The sequence below is a fragment of the Petromyzon marinus genome, chromosome 24 (genome assembly GCF_048934315.1).
Source record: "Petromyzon marinus isolate PM22_M1 ecotype Great Lakes invasive population chromosome 24, UKy_Petmar_22M1.pri1.0, whole genome shotgun sequence".
Classification (NCBI taxonomy): domain Eukaryota; kingdom Metazoa; phylum Chordata; class Hyperoartia; order Petromyzontiformes; family Petromyzontidae; genus Petromyzon; species Petromyzon marinus.
Genome location: NC_133690.1, coordinates 16508017 through 16533383, shown reverse-complemented (window position 1 = coordinate 16533383; position 25367 = coordinate 16508017). Strand labels below are relative to the sequence as shown.

Below are 25367 nucleotides of genomic sequence, written 5' to 3'. Positions count from 1 at the left end.
ATCATTAGGGGAAAAAACGTTGATCCAATCTCCGACGCCCAGGAACAGGTTTGCAGATTTGCTGAGCATTTCTGTGAGGTCCTGGGGGAGGGAAAATCCCTCAGCCAGGAAAACATCGTGGCACAAAGTGAGGATGACCCTGCTGTGGCTGCGGTGCCTCAAATATTGGAAGAAGTCACCCCCTGTGAGTGGCTGGCTGAGGTACCATCTGTTGAGGAAGTACTGAAGGCGATCCGGAGTCTGAGACCAGGAAAGGCAGCGGGCAGAGATGATCTCCCAAGCGAAATGCTGAGGGAGGGTGGCGTTTCTGCACAGACTGCCCTATATGACATCATAACAACGGTCTGGACCACTGGACGGGTTCCGCAGGATTGGAAGGATGCCCTGGTGGTCCCCCTTTTTAAGAAGGGGGACCGCACAGACTGTAACAACTACAGGGGCATCTCACTCCTCAGTGTGCCGGGAAAGGTCCTGGCAAGGATTATTCAGCATCGCCTTGCCAGGCACGCTGAGGAGAAGCTTGCAGAGCCCCAATGCGGTTTCATGAAAGGGCGGTCCTGCACAGATGCCATATTTTCTGTCCGTCTGCTACAGCAGAGGTGTAGGGAATTCCAACAAGACCTACATCTCTGCTTTATTTACCTGGTCAAGGCCTATGATACCATCAGTAAGCCTGGGCTCTGAGTTGTTCTTCGTGCTTTTTGGAGTACCTGACCCTCTGCTCACGATCATTAAGGACCTTCATGATGGTGAGCGGGCCTGGGTAAAACTACGTGGCCGGGAGTCAGAGCCATTCTCTGTACACCTTGGGGTGCGACAGGGATGTCCTCTGGCTCCCACATTATTTAACATCTATTTTGACCACGTAGTTCGTGAAGCCTTCAATAGCTGTACCGGGGGAATCTCCATATGGTACAGATATAATGGGAGGTTGATCGATGCCCGGGTGCGGTAAAGGGATGGCTCCCTATTGCTCAACCACGTTATGTATGCTGATGATTTGGTAATAGCTGCTCAGTCAGAGGAGGAGTTGGAGACGCTGCTGCTGAGACTGGAGCGTGCCACTAAGAGGTGGGGCCTTACCATCAGCCCCACCAAAACTAAGCACCTGCCTGGGTATTTTGTACCATCGGACACTCCACCCCCACAACTCCCAAACGGTGATGGGGCAGTTGTGGAGAGAGTGGAGAGTTTCCCATACCTGGGCAGTGTGCTTAAGACTGGCTCCAGTTTAACAGCAGAGGTCTCCGAATCAGTCGAGCGGCAATATCTTTTAATCGGTTGCGTAACACTGTGTGGAAGCTACCTGGTCTGTCGCTCCGCACTAAGCTTCAGGTCTTCTCGGCCACGGTCATTCCCTCCCTTCTCTACGCTTGCGAAACGTGGACCCCCCTAATGGAACATCTTCGCCGGTTTGAAACATTTAGGCTGGCCTGCCTACGATCCATCCTGGGTTTAACCAGACTGGATTGTGTGAGGAGCTCACAAATCCTTGAAAGATCTCGGCAAGGTCCCATCGGTGAGCTCCTCCGGCGGGCAAGGCTGCGATGGCTGGGTCATGTAGCCCGCATGCCCAGCCACCGCATGCCGAAACAGCTTTTGTTCAGCCGGATCGAGGGGGCTAAGCGGGCGCGGCACGGGCTAGAGAAGAGATGGAGTGATGTGGTACAGGAGGACGTGGAGCTGAGTGGACTTGCCGATGACTGGTACCAGCGGTGTCAAGATCGGCTTCTGTGGAGGAGGCTCGTGAAGGATGCTACTGAGCAGTTGGAGGTAGTCGCCCTCCAACAACAACTGAGGGCGGAGGAGCTCAGAACAACGAGCGGAGCGCCGGGTGGCTAAAGCACAGCAGGTTGGCACAGTAGGGGGCACAGGTGGTGCATCAGCCAGTGATCTCAGTCAGTCGACCCGTGGCACCTGGGTCTGCCCCGTGACCTCCTGCCAGTGGGCGTTCGACACTTCACGTGGCCTCAGGGTGCACATAGCTTGGCACAAGCGTCGTGGTGACGTCACCGCCACTTAGTGGCGAATGGCGGTTGTTGTTGTTGTTGTGTGAGGGAATCTGTGGGGCAGTGGTCAGGGCACTCCGACATGATCCCACCAACCTGAGTTTAATTCCTAGCCGTGAGTTACATTTCGAGTGGTATCTCAAACAGGGCCTCTTCTGGGATGGTAAAGATGCAGGCCCGCAATCTCTTACGCACACGCCACTGCTGGCTGAAGGCCGTCCAGTGGAGGAAGCTCTAGAGCTGCCGCTCTACACTGTATTTGGCCTACTCTTCCACACTGGCCGTACATAATTTGTAGAGGTGGCACGACCTACACTTTACCCCACCCCTCACGAACTGCCGATGAACTCATCTAGTTCGACTCAGCTTTACCACGGGCACCTGGTGCAGTGCGCACAGACGTCAGCAATGGGGAGACAGATGCGGCCTACTTAGGCCACTGCCTAAGTAGGACCTCGCCAGCGGTTCCTCCCTTCTTCTATACTCTGTGAGGCTAAACGGAGGGCAGGGGCCATTGTCTCAGCTGGTGTACGTACGTGTGTGTGTGTGAGCACACTATGAACACACGCCCACGCTGTATATAGGATTTCACAGCATGGGGGTCACAGAGGCATTGTTTATTTGCCGAGCGGTGACCTCTGTGCGAGGCTCGTTTGACCGCTTGCACGGGCGAGCGGTTTAACGCGCTCCCCCTTTTTTTTTCCTCCGCCCGACTCATCACGCTGTCTCCTCGCCTCTTTGCTCTGATCCGCGTCGCGACTGACCCGGTCAGCCCATGATCGCCGCGGCTTTTTGCCGGCTCCCCACCCCTCCACCCCATCCCCGCCCAGGGAAACCCGACGCTGACACTGGCAACTGGTGATGGTTGAGACGCGGGGGGAGTTGGGGGGACGACGACGAAGGGCGACGGATCTTACTCTGACCGTCAGCCCGAGCGGAAGAGGTGCTTAATTTTTCAGTGTGGGGCCGTAGCCTGGATTTAGGCTGACGGCGTGATATAGATTTTCCGTACCCGCGTAAAGAAACGGATCTCACTTCATCCGCCGGCTGTAATGGATTTTTGGGGCCATGTCCAGATCCAGGAAATTTATTGTCAAACGCTAACCCGGCACCGTAGCCATCGTCCCCTCCGCCCCACTGGCCGCCGACGCGCAAGCACGTGTCGCTGGCTGGGGACGTTCACTCTGAGACGTCTTTGTTGCGACCTGCCACGTGCGGGAAGTGGCCGGATGGCTCAGGGGGATAGCACGGTGTCGGGGCACCGCGACTGAGAGACTTGGTTTAAAATTGGAGGCTGATTTAGAAACTTCCCCAAGGGGAGAGGGACCCCAATATCTCCAGCTTTTTAGATAGAGCCCTACATTCTATATGTCTAAGAAAATATTACGTGTATTTTCTCTGCTAAATATCAATTAAACCGGATTCTCGAGTGTAGTGAGGTGATCATCTCAGCCCAGAGACCCATAGACTCACCTAGAGACACCACAGATTAACGTGGACGGAGTTGTGATTAAACTAAGTTCTTCGGTGTAGTTAGTTGATCGTTTCAGCCCGGTCACTGATGACCGTGCTCAACGATATTTGTTATCATAATAGTCACGATAATTGACACACCCGTCTGCCAACGATATTAAAAATAATATGACTATAATTTAAACTTGTAACATGCCGCAGAGTATTTGCTCAATCTGGAAGAGAGAAAAAAAGTCAGTGGTGCGAGGAGGAAGCGCCGGTGACAGATTTCGCCCCAAGCTCTGCGGTCCCCTGTATATGCAACGTGCTGTCGGCCGATTAATGAGTGTTTGCATGTGGGATGGAATCGGAATACCCGGGGAGCACCCACACATGCGAGGGGGCAACATTATATCCCGTACAGATGGAGCATTTGCGGACCATATTTGCCACGCCGCGTTCACCCGGCAAGGCAGGGGTATGGCACCTGCTGAACGCCCACGGCAAGGGAGTTTTACGACGTTTGTGTAACCCGCCACCCCCTTGCTGCATCCACAGCAGTAGAGGCCACGTGCGAAGCCGCCGCCCGGCTGAATTCGAGACAGTTTGTGGAGCAGTTGATGGGACAGTTGGCAGGCCAGTCGGTGGGACATGGTCATACAGTTGGACGGGACAGTGTCAGACAGGCGGGACAACGAGGGCAATTGGGATGCCACAACTCACGAGAGGCGCTGAAGATCACGAAAGATGCAAAACATCCGTCGTGCCAATCAACCTCCGTATACACAGATCACGGGGATAGCGCTGCAGTGGAAAGAAAGAAATATATTTCCACTGGAAATCCTCACCGAGTCTCAAGACAGTCGTCAGAGAAAGGGTCATACGTTGGGACGTTGGGCCAATTCCCATTAACCAGCCTGTTGGCAATCGTACCGTACAACGGGGGGGGGGGGGGGGTAAAGTAGAAATGTCCCGCTTGTTAGGACGGCGCTTTTGGAAAAGTGTTGCAAGTGAAGAGAAGGGGGGAGTGGGGGGGATCCCATCCTCACCCCAAAACACGTGCAGGCGTGCCACTACCATCTGCTCGTGTATTTATGCGTCGGCATGCGTGAATGTGATGGATTATATTATGCGCAATGTGACCGACGCGCGGTACGTGCGTTAACTATATGGGAATGTGCGTAATGCATTGCGTGTTGTTGTCTGTGTGTGTGTGCGTGGGCGTGTGTACGCATCTGTGTAATGCGAGCATGCGCGTAATACTGCTTGTACGCAATTTTGGAAATGGGTTTGGGTTAGGCCTTCATCCAGCAGTTGATAGATCGTAGCTACTGTAAATGACGACAGTGATGATGATGTAGATATAATTAATGCAGTCGTGTAAAAATTCGCCGTTACAATGCAACAAATTGGCAATTCAGAGTTGCCATTCAATTCCGGAATATATTTAAAACGTAGTAAATATGGCATATATAGCGGCCTCTAGTGACTGGGTGGGTCACGTGAAACCATTTTCATACAACATATACAAGTTAATTAACTGGATTCTGATACTGTGCATGTGATTTGGTACCTGTATTGTGAGTTCAGAGAATCACTGTTAATCTGCGAATCGATTGTTATTTTATACCCACATAGCCATTTGTATATAATGATGATACTAATAATGTACAGCTTGGCAATCCACTGCTGGATGGAGCTCCCCCCTTTCCCCCACGCTGTGTTTGTTATCGGGGTTGTTTGAGCGATACTTCATCATTTTGTGTGATCTGGTGAAGGGTGGTGCCCAAGTCTGGTTGAAATCTCACTCGACCACTGATGTTAGCCATGGCTGGGAATCGAACTTAGGTGGCCAGGTTAATATGTAGGCGGTCCTTTTATCCATCCTCCACTCAAGTTCTCTCTCTCTATCCATCCTGTGCTTCCATTCATTCACATACTCTATTTATAGCTGGACGAGAGCCCATTCACAATGGCCGTTGGGTTAGCTCATTCATGCATTTTTTTATTTAAAGCAGGTTAAAGACTATTGGCCTTTGACCCTAAATCACGAGGAATTCACCAGATCTTGTGAGATCTCGAAAGTTAAGCAGAGTTGAGCTTGTATACGTATTGGATGAGCGACCACCATCCACAGCTGGTGTTATAGGCTGCTGCAGGGCTACGTTATGGGCAGCAGAGGACAGTGCAGAAACATCTGTTGTTGTGTTGTACTTATATGCTCCCACGTCTAATGCTCCCCACCTTCACCAACCCATACACCCCGACAAAGGAAGTTTACCTTATATCTGGGCCCACTCCTTGGTTATAGGGACCGTACAAGTATGTACTGACCACCATGGTGAAGCATGGTCGAATAACCTCCATGATCCGCACAATCGTGGTGAGACTTACATCCAGCGGTGGATTGACAAAAGGCCGCACATGTACACATTACGTGGCAACGTTGCGGCACATCTCAACTTGCAGGGATTTCAAACGTGGAATTCACAGAGGTGATGTCGTTGTGTATTTATAACTTTAATATCTTCCTCCCCAGTAGGGTAAAATGTCGGTGCGCCCACCGATTCCAAGACGTCTGGCCAGCGTGGAGGAGTAGGCCAAAAAAAACACCTCGAGAGGAGATCTCTTAGACCCTCCTGGTAGAGGCCCCTTTCTTAAAGCAGTGGCATGAGCAAGCAACTGCAGGGCTGCACCTTTACCAACCATCGCTGTATATTTTTACAAAGAAATGTCTCCTTACCCATGGATCCAGGAGGAGGTTTGCCGCGGGACGTGATTACCCACCGCTCGCCTCGTGGAACAAAATCTGGCTGACAGATTTGGCCCCGGTCAGAGGCGGCGGTCTCTCCATAATTTTATTTTATTTTTTCGTTTTTTTTCGCGCATCGTGAGCATTGAATTGTTGCACTTGAAACTCCCGAGAGTCGACATTAAGGTGTAGACTTTAACGAGCTTTGTGTTTTATGGCTGCGTGCAGTCAGTCAGTTTACGGAATGTTGTACCGTTATTGCCTTTTTTAGTGGGAGGTGGGGAGGGGGTGTTGGCGGAGGTCGCCACTTTTATTTTGAGGGTCTAATTTATCAGCGATAGAAACAGCCAAACAGCGATAGGATGATGCCACAGTGGTGTAACGGCCAGCATACCGCTGTACTTGCAACCCAGAATACGAAACAGTGGTGCAAGTTTATCTTCTGCACGTGGTGTCTTCGGGTTGTGCTCGCGTACAGCGTTGTGCACGATGTCCGACGTTTCGACCCCGCGTGTTGTCAGCTTCTGCAGGAAATCAAGCCCCAGCCGAGCAACTTGAGGCACAGTCCAAAATGGCACCGACGATCCTTCCGGCACAACCGCGAAAACCTACGGAGCAATCGGTCGAGTGTCTCATACCCCCCCCCCCACCCCGGTCCTCTGTGTGCCCAGCAGCATAAATGAGTGGGCCGCAGTTAGTCGATCGGCAGGTCGCGTCTGGTGGGGTTAAATGTCTGGTGGGGTTAAATGTGGGTATTCCCAGCTCTTCCCAGGCGTCTGGCCGGCACTAAAAGGAGGCCGAGGTGGCCTCGAGGGCAGGGGTCGGCAACCCGCGGCGCCGGAGCTCCATGCGGTTCCGTTAAGTGGCCCCTCCGTGACGTTATTCCTGCGCGCATTGCGGTTCTTGAAATGTTTAAGTGATTTCCGTTTACAGAACTTTATAACAACAACAACAAGAAGAAGGCTCTCGTTATTTTGGTTGCCGACTGCTGCTGTCGGGGGGGGGGGGGGGGGAACTCTATGGAGCTGCCTCCTTCCCCGCGTGGCGTGAGCAAAGCGATCGCGGGGCTGCGTCCTCCGCCTTTGCCGTTTCGAAAACGGCCGAGTGAGTGCGGCGGTTGGATGTGAGTTCGATGTGAGTTCGATGTAAGGTTGCCAAAGTTGAAGCGCCTGTTCGGCACGCTTGGCAGCAGGCTCAGCTGTGCGGGAAACACAAAAAAACCTGGGCTAGGAGGTGCTCGCTCGGCTGTCGCCTGAATTATCGCATTGAGATTTCAAACGAAAACGTTTGCAACGCAACAAACAAACGGCCCTCCGTGCTGAGTGCCGGGTTCGTCTTTTTTGTGACACGGACGGTCCCGTTTAGCGAGGTTTATGGCTGTTGTACAAGGATCTGTGGTGCGTGAGCTCAGCAGCGGCAATGAAACAAAAACAACATCGATACTCCAGAGAGAACGAGTCCAGGGCCCTTAACGTATGTTGGACAGCAGACAAACGAAACACATGCCAATCGAATAAACGGTGCAAATATAATGAGATCAAGCAAACACTCGTAGATCGAAGGAGACAGTGGAAACGCGTGGGAGCCTCGAGGCGCCAGGTAAAAGTGAGGTTGAGATGCCACCTCTTTGAGCTATCATTTGTGGCCAGGCCGCTTCTGAAAAATAAGCTAATAGCTCAGTGGGCTTTAACCTGGTAAGATAAAAAAGATAGTTTAATTTTATTTGCATATTTTTTTCGGTGATTTGTTTACCTTTGCACTACTATCGTGTTTTTGTATAGTTTGTTGTAATGCTCTGACACCGTGCCCCCTACTGGGACATCTGTGAAAAAGTTCTTCATAGCTCATCGGATTCCTCCAGTATAAATGCATATTCCAATTCTGGCCATACGCTCTGTGTTTTGGCCAAATCGAGACGTTAAAAGAGGCAGTGAAGTGAGGGAAATAAACTGAAGCTGAGTGGGCAGTGGTGGGCCAGGAACACGGAGCAGCAACGCTGAGTCGGATTGCCACCACCTACGATGAGGTATAAATATATCCCGGGGCCCATCGTTTCACGAAAGACTCTCTCACAACGCTGGGAGAACGGGACGCATTATTGCGCAACTGACAAAAAAACCCCGGACTTTCAATGGTTTTGAAAGCCTTAACATTTCCCAGTCAGTTTTACCGTATTCTCCGTACTATATTAAAAAGACAAAGACCCCCCCCCCCCCCCCCCCCGTATAGCCTTAACAGACTCTTGGGGCAAGTGCTGTTAGGGAGCAGCACCGATGAAGGCCGGAAAGGTACACGAGGGGGTGGGAAGCACCACGGCTGGCCGCCTTTGTCTTCCTAGTGACGATGTTTACGACACATCGCACAAGGTACTCATTTGAGGCTGAGTCGATCTATTTAGATGCACAGGATCGGTTCAGAGAATCGTCACTGGTGTTGGCCATGAGCGGGAATCGAACTCGGATCGCCGGGTTCATGGACGCAGCTCGCTGAGCACTACACTCCCGCCCCCCACTACAAGACACACACACACGTTTTGCCCTCCCCTGTATTTTAAAATAAAGGTTTGGATATGCGGTCTTATAAATCCGGTGGGTGTGCACGCGGAGACCAGATTTGTGTATAACTTTATTGACAGAGGGGGTGAAGTTTTAAGTGCGCGTCTTACTTTCCGGAGCGTATTATCAGCCGGAGAAGTTCACACGGACGGCTCAACACAAAAAAAAACCAACGAGAAAATCCGGCACGGCTGGTAACCCCCCTTATCTGCGAGCCGCCGTACAGCTGTGTGGTTCCAGTCGATGCCTGGGGTGTGTGTGCGGTGCGTCAATTTTGAAGATCACATCGGACGCCGCAATAGCCGTGGCCTCGGTCTCGAGCGGAAGGTTTTTAAGCGAGACACGCGTGCAGATGAACCAAAATGATTTTTTTTTTAAAACCCAGTTTTACCCGTGCGGGTTAATCCGTAGACATCCGCTTTGGTCGTTTTGCTCCCCCCCCCATTCCCTCGCTCGCTGCTCCAGTCCCTTAACCCCCTTCCCACCCCTTCCGTGATGGGAGGGAGAAGCTCCCCCTAGGGCCCTGTGGATCTGTGGATGATGCCGAAGCGTCGCTGGCTCGGCAGGGAAGCTCCCCCAGGGCTTGTTTGTCTCTCATCAGGAGCAGGGCCACTCACCCTGCCCGACTGATGTGCCCTTGATGTGTTTGGCACGCCGGAGAGGTCCGGTGGGGTTGGGGATGCTGTGGAGGTGGGGGAGAGAAGTCACGCCCATCTGCCATTGCCATCACTCATTATAATTAAGATGACGAATAATTATACGAATAATTATTCGTCATCTTCATTTAGCGTCGTCGTCGTAATTGTATTCGGTGACATCTTCGGCACGTGTGCGGTAGCTCTATTGAGCATCATACCACCACCACATCATCATCATCATCACTTATAACATCGTAATTAACATCACCTGCGTCGTCATCACCTTCGCTTTTAACGTGAGCATCACCATCATAATTGTAATTATTACTTTTAAGAGTCATGATATTATCATCATTATCAGCACCATCACTTATTATGGCAATATCATCATCATGAGATGCAGCAGCATGAGCAACATCTTTAAAACCATTTTCAAATTTTACATGCATCATTTATGTCCTCATCATACATCTTCACATTATTATTCACATCGTCATCATCAGTCATAATTGATGTTGTCATTTTCTTTATCATTGCAATCAGCATCATTATCTCTAACGTAGAAATCAGAATCAGAATTAGCAGCATCTCAAATATCAATCATCATCAGTGCCCTTGCCATAGGATTGTTTTTTTTTATTAAAAATAGTATTTAGAATCTGAATATGTATTTATACTGGAGGAATCCGCTCTATTTCACAGATATCCAGTAATTAAATCGTCCTTTGCATCATCATCATTGTTAATCAGTAAATTCTGAGTTGCTTGATGTGGCCTTCATTTAAATGGCCTTCTTTTCTTGATATGTTCATTGTGATGACAGTGATGGCAGTTGTAACACTGACGATGATGACGAGGAACATGCGGATGAAGTTTGTTGGGGGTTGAGAAATGCAGACTGAGAATAATCAATTTTTCGAAAAAAAATCTAATGCGTCACTTGTAATGAAAAGCTAAATAAATGCTATTTGTATTCCTGCAACACGTATATAAACTACTTTTATTATTTTTAATTTAGAAAATCCATCACCACATTCATCCCGATTATGTGTTTTCGGTGGAAGCAATGCATTTTTATTCACAGGTACTGTAAAGAGTACAGTACTCAATGGTTCTTAAACCATCATTAATGACTAAAACGCAACATTGCTTTCTGGCTATGTGAGCGTGCATTCGTGCGATTCGCCAGTTTCTCGACGATCGCACGTGGCTTGACTCGACGATCCTCGTGATCATGTGGGTGACGACCCACGTAAAAAAAACCGTGCAACAACCGAAACGAACTTGCGCGCACAAACGCTGTTCACGGCAACGCAGAAGGACGCGCCCATAATTCATACACTCTACCGCCGGCGTCGCTTCGAAGAGCGTTATTGTTTGCAACGGGGGTAGTACCAGCGAGGTGGTCCGCACACCGTGATCAGATCCAGGTGACCTGAGTTCTTCCACAGTGGCGAGATGTTAACTACCTCGCCTGGTACGCAGAAGGTCGCGGGTTCGATCCCGACCCTGACGACTGCTGCTGCTGTATATTTAAAGTTTGCGGTGTCTCTTCCCGTGGTCACGTGGATTCTTCTACGGGTCATCCGGGTTTTCCCTCCACATTTAGAAACATTCATTGACGGTATTCGGCTGCTATAAATTTCCACGTAATAAGCCACTTCGTTGAGCTATTATTTGTGGCCTGGCCTATTCTGAAAAAACAGAGTTATATATAGCTCAGTGGGCCTTACATGGTGAAATAAAAATAGTGAAAATTAAAATAGTCAAAATATTTCCAGCCATGGCTAATGGGATTATCAGGGTAGGCTACGTACAGTGTGAAAGAAGTTCAACGTAGGTCAATGGTGAGTGATATCTGAACGCATCCTTTGTCAACCCCCTTCCTTCATCAACTGGCACTGGGCAGTGTGGTTGAACGACCCAGCATGGTGGAGGCCTTCATCCAGCAGTGGACTGACAAAGGATTTGTAGTAGATTCATATGATTGCTGTTTGCAAGGAAGAGATGATGATGATAATGCAGTTACATTTAGTCGGCACTTTGAAACGACTGCCAACACGGTAACCGATTTTTCACGAACAGACCAAAACAATGGACTAAGCAGTATGAATATTGAATGTGAAAACCCGTGCTTTTCACTAGACACAATTAGACGTGCCAGGCAAGCGATATAAATAATTCAAAGAGTGGACAGCACCATCACCACAATTGGGACTCTGTCCCTCGGCGTCGTCTGGTTTACAGCCGTTCAATACGATGTCAGAAAGTGCAGAGATTGCCTTGTGGGGCATTTTCATTATTTTGCATTGAACTAATTTTTTTTATTATCAAAGTTTGCCGATCACAGGCTCCAGTGGCACGTACCGTAGCGCGAACCGGCCAGCGAAATGTTCCACGAATGATCGCGAATGCCGGATGGGACGGGAACGCGTTTCTCGAATCGAGCACCATTATACAGCCGGTCTCTTGAACCGAACTCGGGTAGAGCGTTTAGTCACGCAGCGCGCTGACCGCCACGCCGTCACTCCACCGAGGGGACGGCGTGGCGTCACTCGGACGGAATGTCTTTGTTCCTGCTGCTCCCATCTATTTGACTGCGCTCGCTGATACGGCCGCCGTTGTTGGCGAGTTAAATCGTCAATCCACACGGGCGGAGAGAGCGAGCTGCCGCGCTGGGGGTTTTCGTGGCAAGAGAATGATCGTCAATTGCGCTTCGCCTTCATTCCGCAACGGACGTTCAGATTTATTCCTCGGCCACTTCACTTGCGAGTGAGCCCACCACCATTCGCCGCGTGGGGAACAAAAAATGTTCACGCTGTGCCAACGCTGCGCGACGAGCTCGAGTGAAAATTTAAGGAGTAATTTCGCGCGCAAACAGCGCCGCGGTGTTTCGTGGTGAATCGTGAGCAGGCCACTCTTTCAGACCAGTAGCGTAGGCAGCGAGTGTACAGGCGGTGCAACTGCACCCAGGGCCCACGGGCTGGAGGGAGACGGTCAGGCAGGGAGGGGTCCACAGTTCAGCCCCTGCACCAGGGCCCGTGAGCAACCAGGCTACGCGCCGCTGCGTCAAACGGCGAGTGAGCGGAGAGGGACTCCGCCTCGTGGTTTTGCTAGCTTCTATTGAGGTGAAGCAGTGCATATCGTTCGGCCTGATGTCCGACGTTTCGTCTCCGCCTGTTGGGAGCTTTCTTCAGGAGCTCAATTGAGCGGCTCGGTGAAAGCGAGCCGCTCGATTTCGGTGAGGCTAGCGGAGCGAATCGTCAGACATCGTGCCAAAGCTCACGCGGCGGAACTCGCGAACACATCCGAGGGTCCGTACGGCACAACGGCGAAAAGCCACGCAAGCAGTGTGAATATTTTACTATTATTAGCACGATGCCATTTGATCACGTGAATGCAAAGCAAAGTTTGTGTGCATGTAAATATTGAGTGAAGCGCTGAGCGCACACTTTTCCTAATCTGCCTCCGAATTTGTGAAAGCTTTTATTTGGCAGGCGCGTCAGGCGGGCGGCAAATGAATGAGTCCGGCATTCGTGTTTTTTGTGCAGTTCCCGCGTCGCCTGACAGATGCTGATCGCACCGAGCCGATGTCTCGTTGATTGTCCCGCGACGTCACCGCGGCCCCCAGATGCCGGCAGGAAATCGCGACGGAGCGGGGCCAGCGGCGGCAACTCGTTGGCAGGGTGGCACGGGGGGGGGGGGTCAAAACTAGCACTGAGCCGCCACTGTTAAGATCCAGGGGGGCTTCGAATTCGGGTTTCAGCCGAAGCCCGCGATCAAACCGGGTTCTCTTAAGGCCGCAGCGCCGATGATTGTACAGAAAGAGCCGTGTACACTTTTTTAACTTCAATTTGGCTATGTGATTAAACAATCTTCGTAAATCTTCGTAGGTAATTAAAATGATGAACAGGCCTATTCGAGAGGCCTCAGAAGTAGACCTGTGATGGCATATTGCGAAGCCATTCACTGACACAGCGATACGAACTACACAGTTTCCATTAGAAATGTCCTCGTCATGTGACGCGATGCCGATAGCACCATTTTATTACAATTGGGAGAGAAGGTATTCCACTGATGAGCAGGAAAACACAAAAAAATAACATGCTGTAGTTAAATATAAACGGGTGGATAGTCAGTCTGTCCTCGTAAACAAAACAACACACAATGACTAATTTTAAAGAGGGTCCTGCATATTTCGTATTTGTCGATCAGCGTGTGGACCTCCCAGGCCAATGTCTCACAGCAGCATGATATATATCTTGTTCATTATTTATTAATTTCACGTAACTCTCTGTAATGTAACATTTAAAATAAGGCTAAAGTGTTTGTTTTGAGAAAGTACCCACCTACGAATTACAGCCCCGAGACAGTGGTGGAAATTCAACATTCCTATGGCAGGGGCGAGCCGATCCATTGGACAATCACTGTCGACCTCCCCACAAATCGGTACTAATTGTATCGACCCCGGAGGCAGGGTTGGCTGAAATCAGCTCCCAACCAGGATTTTGAACTCGCGACCTTTCCCGACTTTCGATCCGCTCGCTCTGCCCTGAGCCGTGTGGAGCGCATGAACTCTGAAACAGGCTTGGGTAAGGCAGGCACTGGGCCTGCAGTTACAATTGGGAGACATTTATTGCCACTTGTAGGTACATGTGTTGAACTTCTTTCGCACCGTACGTAGCCAATCGTGCCCATCAGAGGCGCCGGGAACTTATGCGATTGCAAAAATATTAACCTTTGCTCTCATTCATTGTGTCCTGTGTGTTTATATGGGGGGGTAAAATGAAGGACGTCTATACATATACGTCTTGGTGTTTAATATAACAAATTTGAATCGGAGGCAAGGGTTGGCGGATCACGCAAATTTGTGAAACTCCCGTAGCCATCGGCCTTTCGTGGTAGTCAGCAGATGGCAGTACAGCAAGCGGGTGTGTGAGCCAGTCTGGAGCAGGCGCGTGACCGGTTTCCACAGTTGCATGGGGAGGTATGCTGGATATGGATTGCCGGTTGTAAACATATACTTTAGGTTTGCTGACCCAGACAGAACCCGGCTGAAATGAAGCCCTGCGTGTCGTTATCATGGTCCCGGGCTTAGACCATCAATTCGCTGCACTTTAGAAGCCGGTTTAATCGTGAGGTCGCGAACCTTCGCACTTGCTCTGCCGTCCATCGAACTGAACATTGTCCGAAGTGGAATTTAGGCAAAATAAGTTACAAGGCAATTTTGAGATGATGCATTGTCAGAGCAGTCATCGCATTCGTTCTGGTGCCATCATTGGCGACTCACGATGCTGGAGAACCCAGTTTAAGCACAGACCGGGCGCTAAAAAACCCCGGAATCCAAACCCAGGCTCTGATGCCGCGTTGTCACCTCTGACGCACGAAAAACCGGGATGTATCACGGGAAGGAGATTACTTCACAAAGCCAAAAGAGGGGACAACTGCGTGCATAAAAATGCATTCTCGCTCCGGTGGTGCATCATCACCCCCGTGTTACGCAACTGGCCAAAAAACTGGGACTTCAAATGTCCTGGGAAGGCTGACGGATTTCCCAGGCCAGCTGCTGCCTCCTCAAAAAAAGAGGGCGACACCTGGGCAAAGAGGGGCAGGTGGGAGCCCTGCTCTCAGCGTTGATGTGTCTGTGGCTGCTGCTGCAGCAGCCCGCTCAGCCACCTGGGGCTACGTGAGAGCCCATCCCACGTGCTTCGCCGGCTGCGGCAGAGGCGTCGAATCTAACACTGTCGCCTCCAGCACCCCTCCGCGCCGATCTTGCCAGGCCGCGGTGATGCGTCTAACACCTCGCAGAGGATGCAGCGGGGAAGGGAGACCGGTTGTGGTGCCTGGCACCAGCAGATGGGAAGGTTGACTTGCCCTCTGCCTATGTCTCTCTTTACATACTTATAGATATATAAAGACTGGAACGTCGATAAATATAATGTGAACACTTATATGGGATCTGACACCTTGTAAAAGGTGTCTGGTGTTTGAACGTCTTAACACCTGTATTATTGATTTTAGCAAAAAAGGGGTCCCATAGATAAAACCACTGAACCCGAGCTATGAATGCTTTGATGTTTGCATTGTCCTTGGACTGATCACTTTTTGGTGGTCTTTGTTCTATGAACCGGTGAGATAAAGCCATAAAAGAGGCTGTCCCTGGTGTGGGGCAATCAGTTTCATGGGCGACGCACACATTACCAAAGCATATTTGTCTGCATGCTTTTACCACAAGTATGTGTGGTTATTGCAGACTTAATGCCTTGTAATAAGTGTCTACTTGGTGTTTGAACGTGTTAACAGCTTATGTATTATTGCCACAATGGGTAAGGCCATTTCCTTGATTTAATTATCACAATACAAACCGCACAATTAGCCCATTCCCCCAAAGTGTGCCCGATTTCGTCAGATCTCGCAAGCTAAGTGGGGGTTGAGCCTGGACGGTACTTGGATGGGCGAACACCGCCACTCACGCTCGGTTGTTATAGGCCGCTGCGGGTCCGTGCCATGTCGTTGTGGGCAGAGAGGAAGGGAGTCGCTGTGCCGTACATCGATGCTCCCGTGCCAACGTTCGCCACCTTTGCCAACTCCCAACTGACTGCGGAGGGAGGCCTTTATCTGTGAGCGGATCTCGATCATTTAACACGCATGCACAGATGCATATATTACATCCATAATGCAGGTTATTTGGGTTAGATCGAGTAAATATATAAATGTGTCCTTTTTTTCTATCTACGTGACTTTACCGAAAGAACCAGAGTGTATGGATTCCTGCAGTCACGAAAGCTTCAAATCAAGATATAAATGTTGTGTCTTTAAACCCGGCACAGCCAATGAGTAAGGGTTGTCACGTAAAAAGAACGTGGCCAATTCGTCACTAGTACAGGCACAGCACCCCGGTGTGTTGGAGAGCCAAGCCACAACATTTACAATCTGATGAAGCTAGTTGTAATTACTGGCGAGACGTCGTACTAACCCCCAACAAAAACCTGTATTATTGATGATATTGGTCACGAAAGCCTACGTGTTAAGCATATATTACATTTTAACATAATCTGGCTTGTGTAACAATAATGTTGTTGTGTGCGTGACGAGCAGAACAATCCGTGTTGCCTGCGTGGCTTAAATTGTTTAATCTGCATCGCCTGAGTGGTGCGGGAGAACTCACACTTTACCCCGCCCCGTGCCACCTGCCGAAGGTAAGGGCACAGCCCCGCGATGGCCCGCTCACGCCACTGCTGGCGGAAGGCCAAGTGTTTACTTACTCGGCGTACTCTTCCACATTGGCCAGACATCTCGGAAGAGGTCGAAGTACCCACACTTTACCCCACGACACACAAAGCTGCTGATCGACTATCTGTGGGGTGCCCGTGTTCGTTCGTATTTGCGGGTGGTCAGCGGCTATGGGGGCGCATTTGTGTGCACGTTCAACTTCTTTTGCACCGTACGTAGTCAACCACGCTTGTCGCAACACTATCACCATCGCAGCGTAGGATTTTCGCGTTCATTTCGGGTGGTGCCACGCGTCGTTCTGCACGGTTTTCTTTTAGCTGAAGAAGCTCCCAGCACGCGGAGTGAAACGTCGGACGACATGCCGAACGACGCGCGCGGTTTACGACCGCGAAATGCACCGCCGAGCTAAAGCCGCCGCGCTGTTTCGAATTCCCCGCGGAGGCGGATCGAATCGACCCGGCGGCCCTTTGGATCGCGAGAGTCCAGTGCGCTGACCACTACGCCAAAGCGGCAGGGGAGCATCGCCAGCGCATTGGGCGGCCCGCAATGTCTCCGGCCCGCGCCTCAACCGCAGCTCCCCAAAGTGATGCGACATCCCCAATGGGCAATCTCACCTCGCTCCAAATAACGGGTCGCAGATCCACGCCCCTGGCTCGCAGAGAGACCACGGGGGGGTGAGGGTGGAGCGAGGGGGGGGGCATGCAGGTTGCTGTGGAAGTGTGGGCTGGACGGAGGGCACTGCATCAGCAGGAAGCAAAACAGAACTAATCGGTCGCTTGGCAACTGTCTCCCTCCCTCCTGCCCTCGTTGGCTTTAACAGCCCCCCCCGCCCACGATTCCCCCCACAACTCCTCTGCCTATCTCACCTCCTGCCCACCCACCCACCCACCGCCACCCCCACCCCCCCCAGACGGCCACCCCAGCCGCCGCCTCATCCGCCCCCTCACTCGGGGATGTAAATCTTTCCCTGCGCCAAATCTGACGGCATTACCCGGAGCGTTCCATTCCGCGCAGCTTGCGAGATACAAGCGGGGAGGAGGAGAGATGAGAGAGGGGAATTGAGAGGGAGAGAGGGAGGGAGAGGGAGGGAGGGAGAGCGAGAGAGTGGGAGAGAGGCAGGAGAGAAGGGGGGGGGTGGAGGCAGACGGAGTGGGTGGTGCTAGAGACGCTGGGAACAGCACCGGACGGGAGCGGAGCGAACGATCACAGAGATGCAGCTGCGCCCGAGGACGCCACCGGACGATCACGTTCTTTGAAAGAGAAGCGACCCGGCGTGCGACAGCACCAAACGAGAACTAAAGCTGCGGCGTGGCCGCCGACTGCCCCTCTGCTGAGAGGTCGACTCTCGGTCGACTCTCGGGAGAGAGTCGACCTTCGTCGGGATGTAACATTTGATGACTGTGCTGCTCGGTGGCTCAGGGAGATAACGACGATGACGGTGGTGGTGACGATGACAGCTCTCGCATCGAACTGCAAATAAATAGCACCCCCCCCCCCCCCCGAAGCTTACGGACGTCCATTCAAGAAAAAAACGAATCGGATTGCATTTTTTGTCGCCCTCGTCTTTGTGGTTGTCGCGGCTTTTGCTTTTTTTCGTCACGCGCGTGGGCAACGATGGGGCTCGCGGAGTTCACCGGGGGACGCTCGGCGAGCCCGGCGGTCGACGGCCGTGGTCACCCGTGCCCAGCGACGGCGAGAGGGGCCGCTCTCGGCGGACCGCCGTGCGGCGTCGCGATCCACAGGTTGACCGTGGGCGGAAAATACTGAGAGCGACGGTCGCTCGACTCTAAACGCGCGCGGTGACATTAAGAGCGTAGATCTCTCTCGTGAGTTCGGGCCGATCTTCCCTTCGGTGCGGCAGTGGTGATCGCTTCCTCGCCGGCGTCTGCTGGAAGTTTAGCAAGAGACCTTTGAGCCTCTCTGGCCCGACGCTGCTGCTCCTTGCCGCCGCTTGCTTGCTGCTGCTGCTGTCACTGCGGGGTAGTGGCAGCAGCAGCGAAGGGAGAAGCCCGCCACCCGCTCCGAGGAACCCAGAACGATGAACAAATCGAGCAGCGTGGACTCCGACGACAGCCGGGGCTCGCCCTCGTGGCGGCCTCGCAGTTTCGGGGACTCATTTACCGGCTACGGATACGCCGGGGCCACGGGGGGCCCGGGAGGCCCGGGGGGCCCTGGGGCCCCCGGCGGTCCCGGTGCCGTCCCCTCCGCCGGGCCCGGCTGTCCGTTCTCGCCGCCCGGCGCTCGATTCTGCGCTTCGGCCACGGGCCCGGGCTTCGGCGTAGGAGCGAAGAAACCGCCCGAGAAGAATGAGAAGTCGGGCGGCGGCGTCGGCGGTGTCGGTGGAGGCGTTGGAGGCGGTGGAGGAGGACGAGGGCCGAGTGCCGGAGGGGACCGATACACGGCCCCCAACGGCAGCAAGGTGGTGGTGTTTTACCTGGATCTCTCGTTTGTCTTTTTGCTAGAGCTGAAACGCTGCAACATGGCTCGAGGATGCCACGTCTGCCTCAAGTACATGATGTTCATCTTCAACCTCATCTTCTGGGTAAGTGACGGCGGCCGGCGCCGTGACACGCGCACGCACACGCGCGCACGGGCGATCGTGCGGAACCATCGCTCGTTTGTCTCCAAAGTTGCCAGCGCGTCGCTGCAGTTCTGTTTTGCGCGCAAAAAAGACTTCACTACGGCAGGTGATTTGCAGTGGCCACAATGGCAATGATAACGTTCGCTGTTTATCTGCGGGAAAGCCTCGCCGAGCCTTCAGACTCACCGTGGAGCCCCCCCCCCCATCTTGCGACGTCCAGCGCATGACAAAGTGTCGCGACTTGGTGCGGCGCGTAAAATATTTGCGGTGGATTGTCTTTACGCGTTATTAAGTTCGTGTGGGCACGGTCAACAATCGCGATGCGGAGGTTGAGTTTCATTTGGCCGCGGCAAGGTTGGGACCACTGCCAGAGGTGAGTTCCCCTTGCCGGAGGAACCTCCGGCGAGTAAATAATTCACCTGAACCGCCTCGCACGATCACCTGCAAGTTACAAACTCCGAGGAGCTTGTTGCTTGCCCGGCAACATCCACGCGCTCGCGTGCACACGCACGCACAACAGAGCCACTCTGAAGGCCGGCGCGGAACACGATGGGGTGGTGTGGTCTGGAATTACACCCGGTGGCGCCGCCTTTGTCTCCCCAATGTTGATGTTTACACACCGCACCAGGATCTCATTTAAAGCTGAGTCGACCTAGGCGGAAGCCCAGGACCAGTTCCAAAATCCGACACTTTTGTTGGTAATGAACGGGAATCAAACGCGGGTTGGCTGGTTTGTGGAACGGTGAATTAACCACTATGCTACCGCTCCCCACACGCAGACACAAAGACAAAGATCTCTCGTATAGCCTTAACAGACTGTTGAGGCGAGTGCTGTTAGCGAACACCTATGAAGGCTGGAATGGTACACGAGGGGGTGGGTGGCCAGCCCCACGTCCGGCAGCCTTTGTTTCCCTAGTGGCAACGTATTTACACATCGCACGAGGTACCCAATTGGGGCTGAGTCAATCTAGAGGAGGCCCAGGACCGGTTCAAATAATCGTCACTGGCATTGTCCGTGAGTGGGAATCGAACCCGGGTCACCGTGGTCAAAGTGCAGTGCGCTAACCGCTGCGCCACCGCTCCCCACACACGCAGACACACGTGCGCACACACACACACACCGACACGTGCGTGCGTCAACGCTCGTGCCGGCGAAGGGCGGCGTGGCACGGCGGCGCCCGTGCTCACGTGACCTTCGATTGCCCACCGGTGGCTCGAGGGGCCGCGAGGTGGCACGCCATCGTCACGCGTGACGGAGTTTCCACCGCCTGAGTCCCGCGCGCGTTGAGAAGTTGGGTTGTCGTTGTGGAGCCTTTCAGGCTCCTCTCTCTGTCTCCTGGTGGTCGACACAAACCTCTCGTGCTGCTGACCGCACGCTCGGGCGTTACTGCTTCATACCTGTGTGTGTGTCTGTCTGTCTGTGTGTCTGTGTGTGTGTGTCTGCGTGCGTGTATGGGGAGTGGTAGTGTAGTGGACAGGGCACTGTGCCACGAACCCTGCAATCCAAGTTCGATTCCCGCTCACAGCCATCTGAACCGGTCCTCGGTCTCTCCTAGGTTGACTCGGCCTTAAATGGTTACCTAGTGCGGTGTGGAAACATCGCCACTGCAGAGACAAAGGTGACCGAGCGTGGTGATAGCCACATCACCTCCTCATGTGCCGTGCTGGCCACGTGTTTGTGAGCGTGCATGCGAGTTTTGAACCAGTTGCGGCCCTCCACTAGGTTGACTCGGGATTAAATGAGTACCTTGTGTGTACATCATCATCGGTACCGGCAACACACCACTCCCCTCTGTGTCGTTCATGCCTCCACAATAGGCGCTCGCGAACAGCAACCGCCCTAACTGTCCGCTGAAGGTCGCGCGGTTGGATCTTCGTCTTTTGTCGACGTGCGAATGCGCGTCTCTGTGCCTGCAACACGCGCCGGGGGCCGCAGGGCAAGCGCTCGCTGCTCGTTGCGGGAGTCGCGCGACTGCGAACCCCCCACCCCCGCCCCGCGTGTCGGGGAACGGGAACGGGTTAACGCGGTGCCGAGGGCGCGCTAAACGCCGCGCGCGCACGGAACCCGAGCACAATTTGGCGCAGCCTCCATAACTCAGCGGACTAAGCAACTCCATTACGGACGACACGCGCTCGGAAACTATCACTCGCGAATGCGACAAAGCCTCGCCGCTTAAAATTCAAACGTTTGCGTGACGGGCGAACACGTTACAATGCCCTTGCAGCTCGATAGCATAAAAAAAAAGACTTGTTATAATTCTCAGCTGCGCACGATATTAACATTCATCGGCACGTGCGTTATTACAATTGGGGTATCGCCTGTGCCGACACCGTGTGGAATCTGCAGCCCCCGCGGCTCATTTATCCGAGGTAAGTGATTGCCGCGAGAGTTTCTCCGCCTTCCGATCGTCACGGCCCTCCACTCTGTTGACCGTGAGACCGATGGGGTAGACGCAGCACCCAGGTGACGTGGAAGCCACCCCAGAAATCACTTTGGGTGAGAATCGACAGACAGTGACCCAATACTTTTCGTCAATTTTTTTTACTTTACGGGCTGACGTAATAGCCACGAAGCTCCACGCAAAGTGGGGTCCTTGATCACAGCGGGTGTCTTGACCTGCCATTTTAACACGGAAACCTTGATACCCTGACATTAAACTCTCGCAACAATCCAGGCCCTCGTAGCCACAGGAGGTGCCACACAACGCTGTCATCCAGTGCGGAAAGTCGGCGACGTTCGGGGGAAACGCTCGTTTGTCACACGTCGTCGCTTGCAGAGTACATTGTCTTCCTGCCCACAGTTCATGTAGTTCCCTGCTAAACTGCTCCCAAGTGATAAACGCAATGTCTAGTTTGTCAATTTTGAACACGGTCGCTTCTGCATCTTAGCCCCCTATGGTTGGCATGCTGTTTATCTTTTTTTAAAATTTTCTTAATTTTTTGTTTAATTTCTGTCGACATTTTCCCCGCGGTGTCCGCGGGTTCTTTCTCGTTAAAGCCTGTTTCAGTTGTCGTTGTTGTTTTTAGTGAAGCGGCCTCACTCCCAGATGTTGCCTCTGTGCTCCCAGGTTGCCTGTTGTAAACAGCGGGCAATTTTAGCGGATGCGGTGCGCGGCTACGAAAGAGTTTTAGCCTTAGCGGTGTTTTCTCGTCGTTGAACGGTAAACGATGGGGGACCGAGCCGGGCACACGTTCACCGTCGCGGCCTCCATGCCCTGCAGGTTGCCTCGAGCCTGAAACTCATTCCCCCCGTGCCCACTCTGCCTCGACTCCCATACGCCTCACCCGCGCGCCTTTTTTTTTGGTGTCGATGTATTCGGTTGAGGAATGGGATCTTGGTTTTTGTGTCGAGTTTGTTTTAGAGTTTCGTTTGTGTTTTTTTTTCTGAAAATTATTTTTTGCGTCAGATTTTAACGGGTTTTCGAATGCTTGATTGGGATTAAGTTGTGGCATTAGAATATCAGAATCAGAATCTGTATTTAGACCGGAGGAATCCGATGAGATATGAAGCTCGTTTTCACAGATGTCCAGTAAGGGCGGGTTAGCAAATTACAACAAGAATAAAAAAATCATTTACACATGGGAGTGGAGTGATGGAGCGCACACTGCACTACAAACCCAGCCACCTGAGTCTGATTCTGATTCCCCACCATCGCTCACTGATGTAGCGATGGAACTCTGAAACAGTCCTGGGTCCCCGCTTGATCAAACCCGCAGTGACCAGCGTGGTGAAGTAGGGCCAAATATCCCCCATGTCCGACACTGCATGGGGGAGGCCTTCATCCAGCATATTTGTTATTTCCCGATGTTGTAAATAATAGAGTCTCACACGCATGATCTATGCACGTGTCTCGAGCATAATAATTATAATTGATGAATGAATGCGTCGCTCCGTGCCTAAGCAGATAGGTCAGTAACCTACTTGCTGTACTGCCTCCGTTATTGCATTCGCTAAAAACTTCTTGTCACCGCCTCGCACGCATAACGAGTCCGACCTCTACGCAACCCACCAACCCCTACGTTTTAAGTATACGGCAGAATACACACGCACACACACACACGCACACACACGCACACACACGCACGCACACACACACGCACACACACACACATGCACACACACACACGCACACACACATGCACACACACACACATGCACACACACACGCACACACACATGCACACACATGCACACACACACACATGCACACACACACGCACACACACATGCACACACACACGCACACACACATGCACACACACATGCACACACACACGCACACACACGCACACACGCATGCACGCGCGGCATCGGTGACCCACGCCCACGGAAGGAACGCGCGTCCTGGTTGCGGCGACAGCGACTCAACGCGGGCGTTAGTTAATTCTCGTAACGGATTACAACGCTTTAATTAACGGCCGATTACGGAGCGTACGGGAACGTGCACGGGGAAGCTTCGCGCGCCTTGTCGCGAGATTTATTATCCAGCGGTGGCGGCGGCTGCCCTCGCTCCGGTGACACGACTGCTGATTCGGGGAGAATCTGCGAGCGCGCGCTACGTGATTGATCTTAACGCGCGGCTCCCCCCGCGCCTCTCGCAGCTCAATCACTCCCCCCCCCCATCCCTCGCAATTCAGCATTAATTAAAAAAAAGTTTTCCAGCGAAAGGCTTTCACCCCGCATGGCGCAGTGGGATGAAGCTAATGCCCATGCCGGAGCGGTGAGCCGGCGCCGTCGAGATCCCGGGTTTAATTCCCAGATTCCCACTTCATGTTTTTGATTGGCCTTTTTTTTTCTTTAAGGAGGCCGGAGAGACTTAGACTCAAGTCGGTGTTGAGAAGAGACAGAGAACAATAACGTCCCGGAGCGCGTCATTACGTGCGGAGTTCGGCAGGGGATGAGAACGGCCGAGCAAAGGGTGGGGGGGGGGGAGAGAGAAACTAATTAATAGGGGTTGGAAGACAAGGTGAGAGACAGAGGTCGTTGAGGGAGGGACTTGAAAGCTGAAGAGGTTGAATGCGGTGGCCTGTGGAGTTGCCAGCGGTGTAAATGCAGAAGGAGTAGTAGGGGCAGACTGTCGGGATGAATGAGATGCCAGGACTGTGGATGGGTGCAAACAGGTCCCTACAACGAAGGGAATTAAACGGTGGGGAAAAAAAAACAACATCTGTGCAGCTGACCCTGGGCGATTTAAGTCGTCTTCATCACCTTTGCGTTTATATGTGGCTCACCAACTCAAAGCACCTTGCATCACATCTTGTCTCAACCATTTAAAGTTGGGGGGGGGGGGGGTGGTGGAGATGGGGCATCCTCGCGTGCTCCCCTGGAGAGGGCGATGCTCGGCGGTCGTGGTAAAGTAGCGGTGGGTCTTCCTCGAAGGGCGTCGGAGAGAATGAGTTTGACGCGACTCAACGTGTCCGTGGTATCCGCTGTAAGCGAAGCGCTGCTCCCCGTGGCTCGATGCCAGTCACGGGATTGGGTGAAGACGCGGGGAAAGAGAAAGTGCCGTCAAAGTCTGCCGTAACTTGCGGCGTGTTGAGACTGATGGGACGTGGGGTGACTGATGCGACGTGGGGTGATTGATGCGACGTGGGGTGACTGATGCGATGGGATGACTGAAATGATGTGGGGTTGACTGATGCGATGTGGTGTGACTTATGTGAGGAGGTGTGACCGATGCGGTAACATGTGCGGTTTAGGTTAAGCGAACACGCAATGGGGAAAGGCGCTTGGCTCAAGTTCCAACCGTTAAGCGCATATCCACGAAGCTGCGGCACACGTATCGCTTTTTTGTGGGGGGGGGTTGTTTTCACTCCCCCTCTCTCGCTCTCCTTGATGTTTGCGAACGATCCACTGTTGGACGAAGACTTTCCCCGGGCCCTCGCCATCCCTCACAATCCCGCGATGTAACAATAGCAATCATAATAATAATAATAATCCACGTAGCACCTACACAAGAGCGGGATTCATCGCTCCGTACGCGCGACAGGGCGACCTCTCGCCCCTTTCGTGTTTTTGACATCACGTGTCTTTTACAGCAGGAAAACGTTGATGACGGTCGTGATCCCCCGGCGTAAGACGCGACGATGCACGCCGACGTCACGTGACGCAAGCGCCACCGAGGCCGCGGGTTTTTAAAAAAAATT

At 52.6% G+C, this 25367-nt stretch overlaps 1 protein-coding gene across 6 annotated transcripts in view; it reads left to right on the top strand.

The window, feature by feature from the left end:
- Positions 1 to 25367, top strand: part of LOC116945621 (tetraspanin-4-like) — a 212436-nt gene that overhangs the window by 64268 nt on the left and 122801 nt on the right. For 4 of the 6 annotated variants that reach the window (XM_032960111.2, XM_076069456.1, XM_076069455.1 and 1 more), the window contains exon 2: positions 19102 to 19181. In XM_032960111.2, coding sequence (XP_032816002.1) covers positions 19119 to 19181 — 63 coding nt within the window. In that variant the 5' untranslated portion in view covers positions 19102 to 19118. Of the gene's footprint in view, positions 1 to 17760; positions 19182 to 21569; positions 21591 to 25367 lie in introns of those variants that run through there. The other 2 variants (XM_032960109.2, XM_032960113.2) reach the window with 2 other exon arrangements.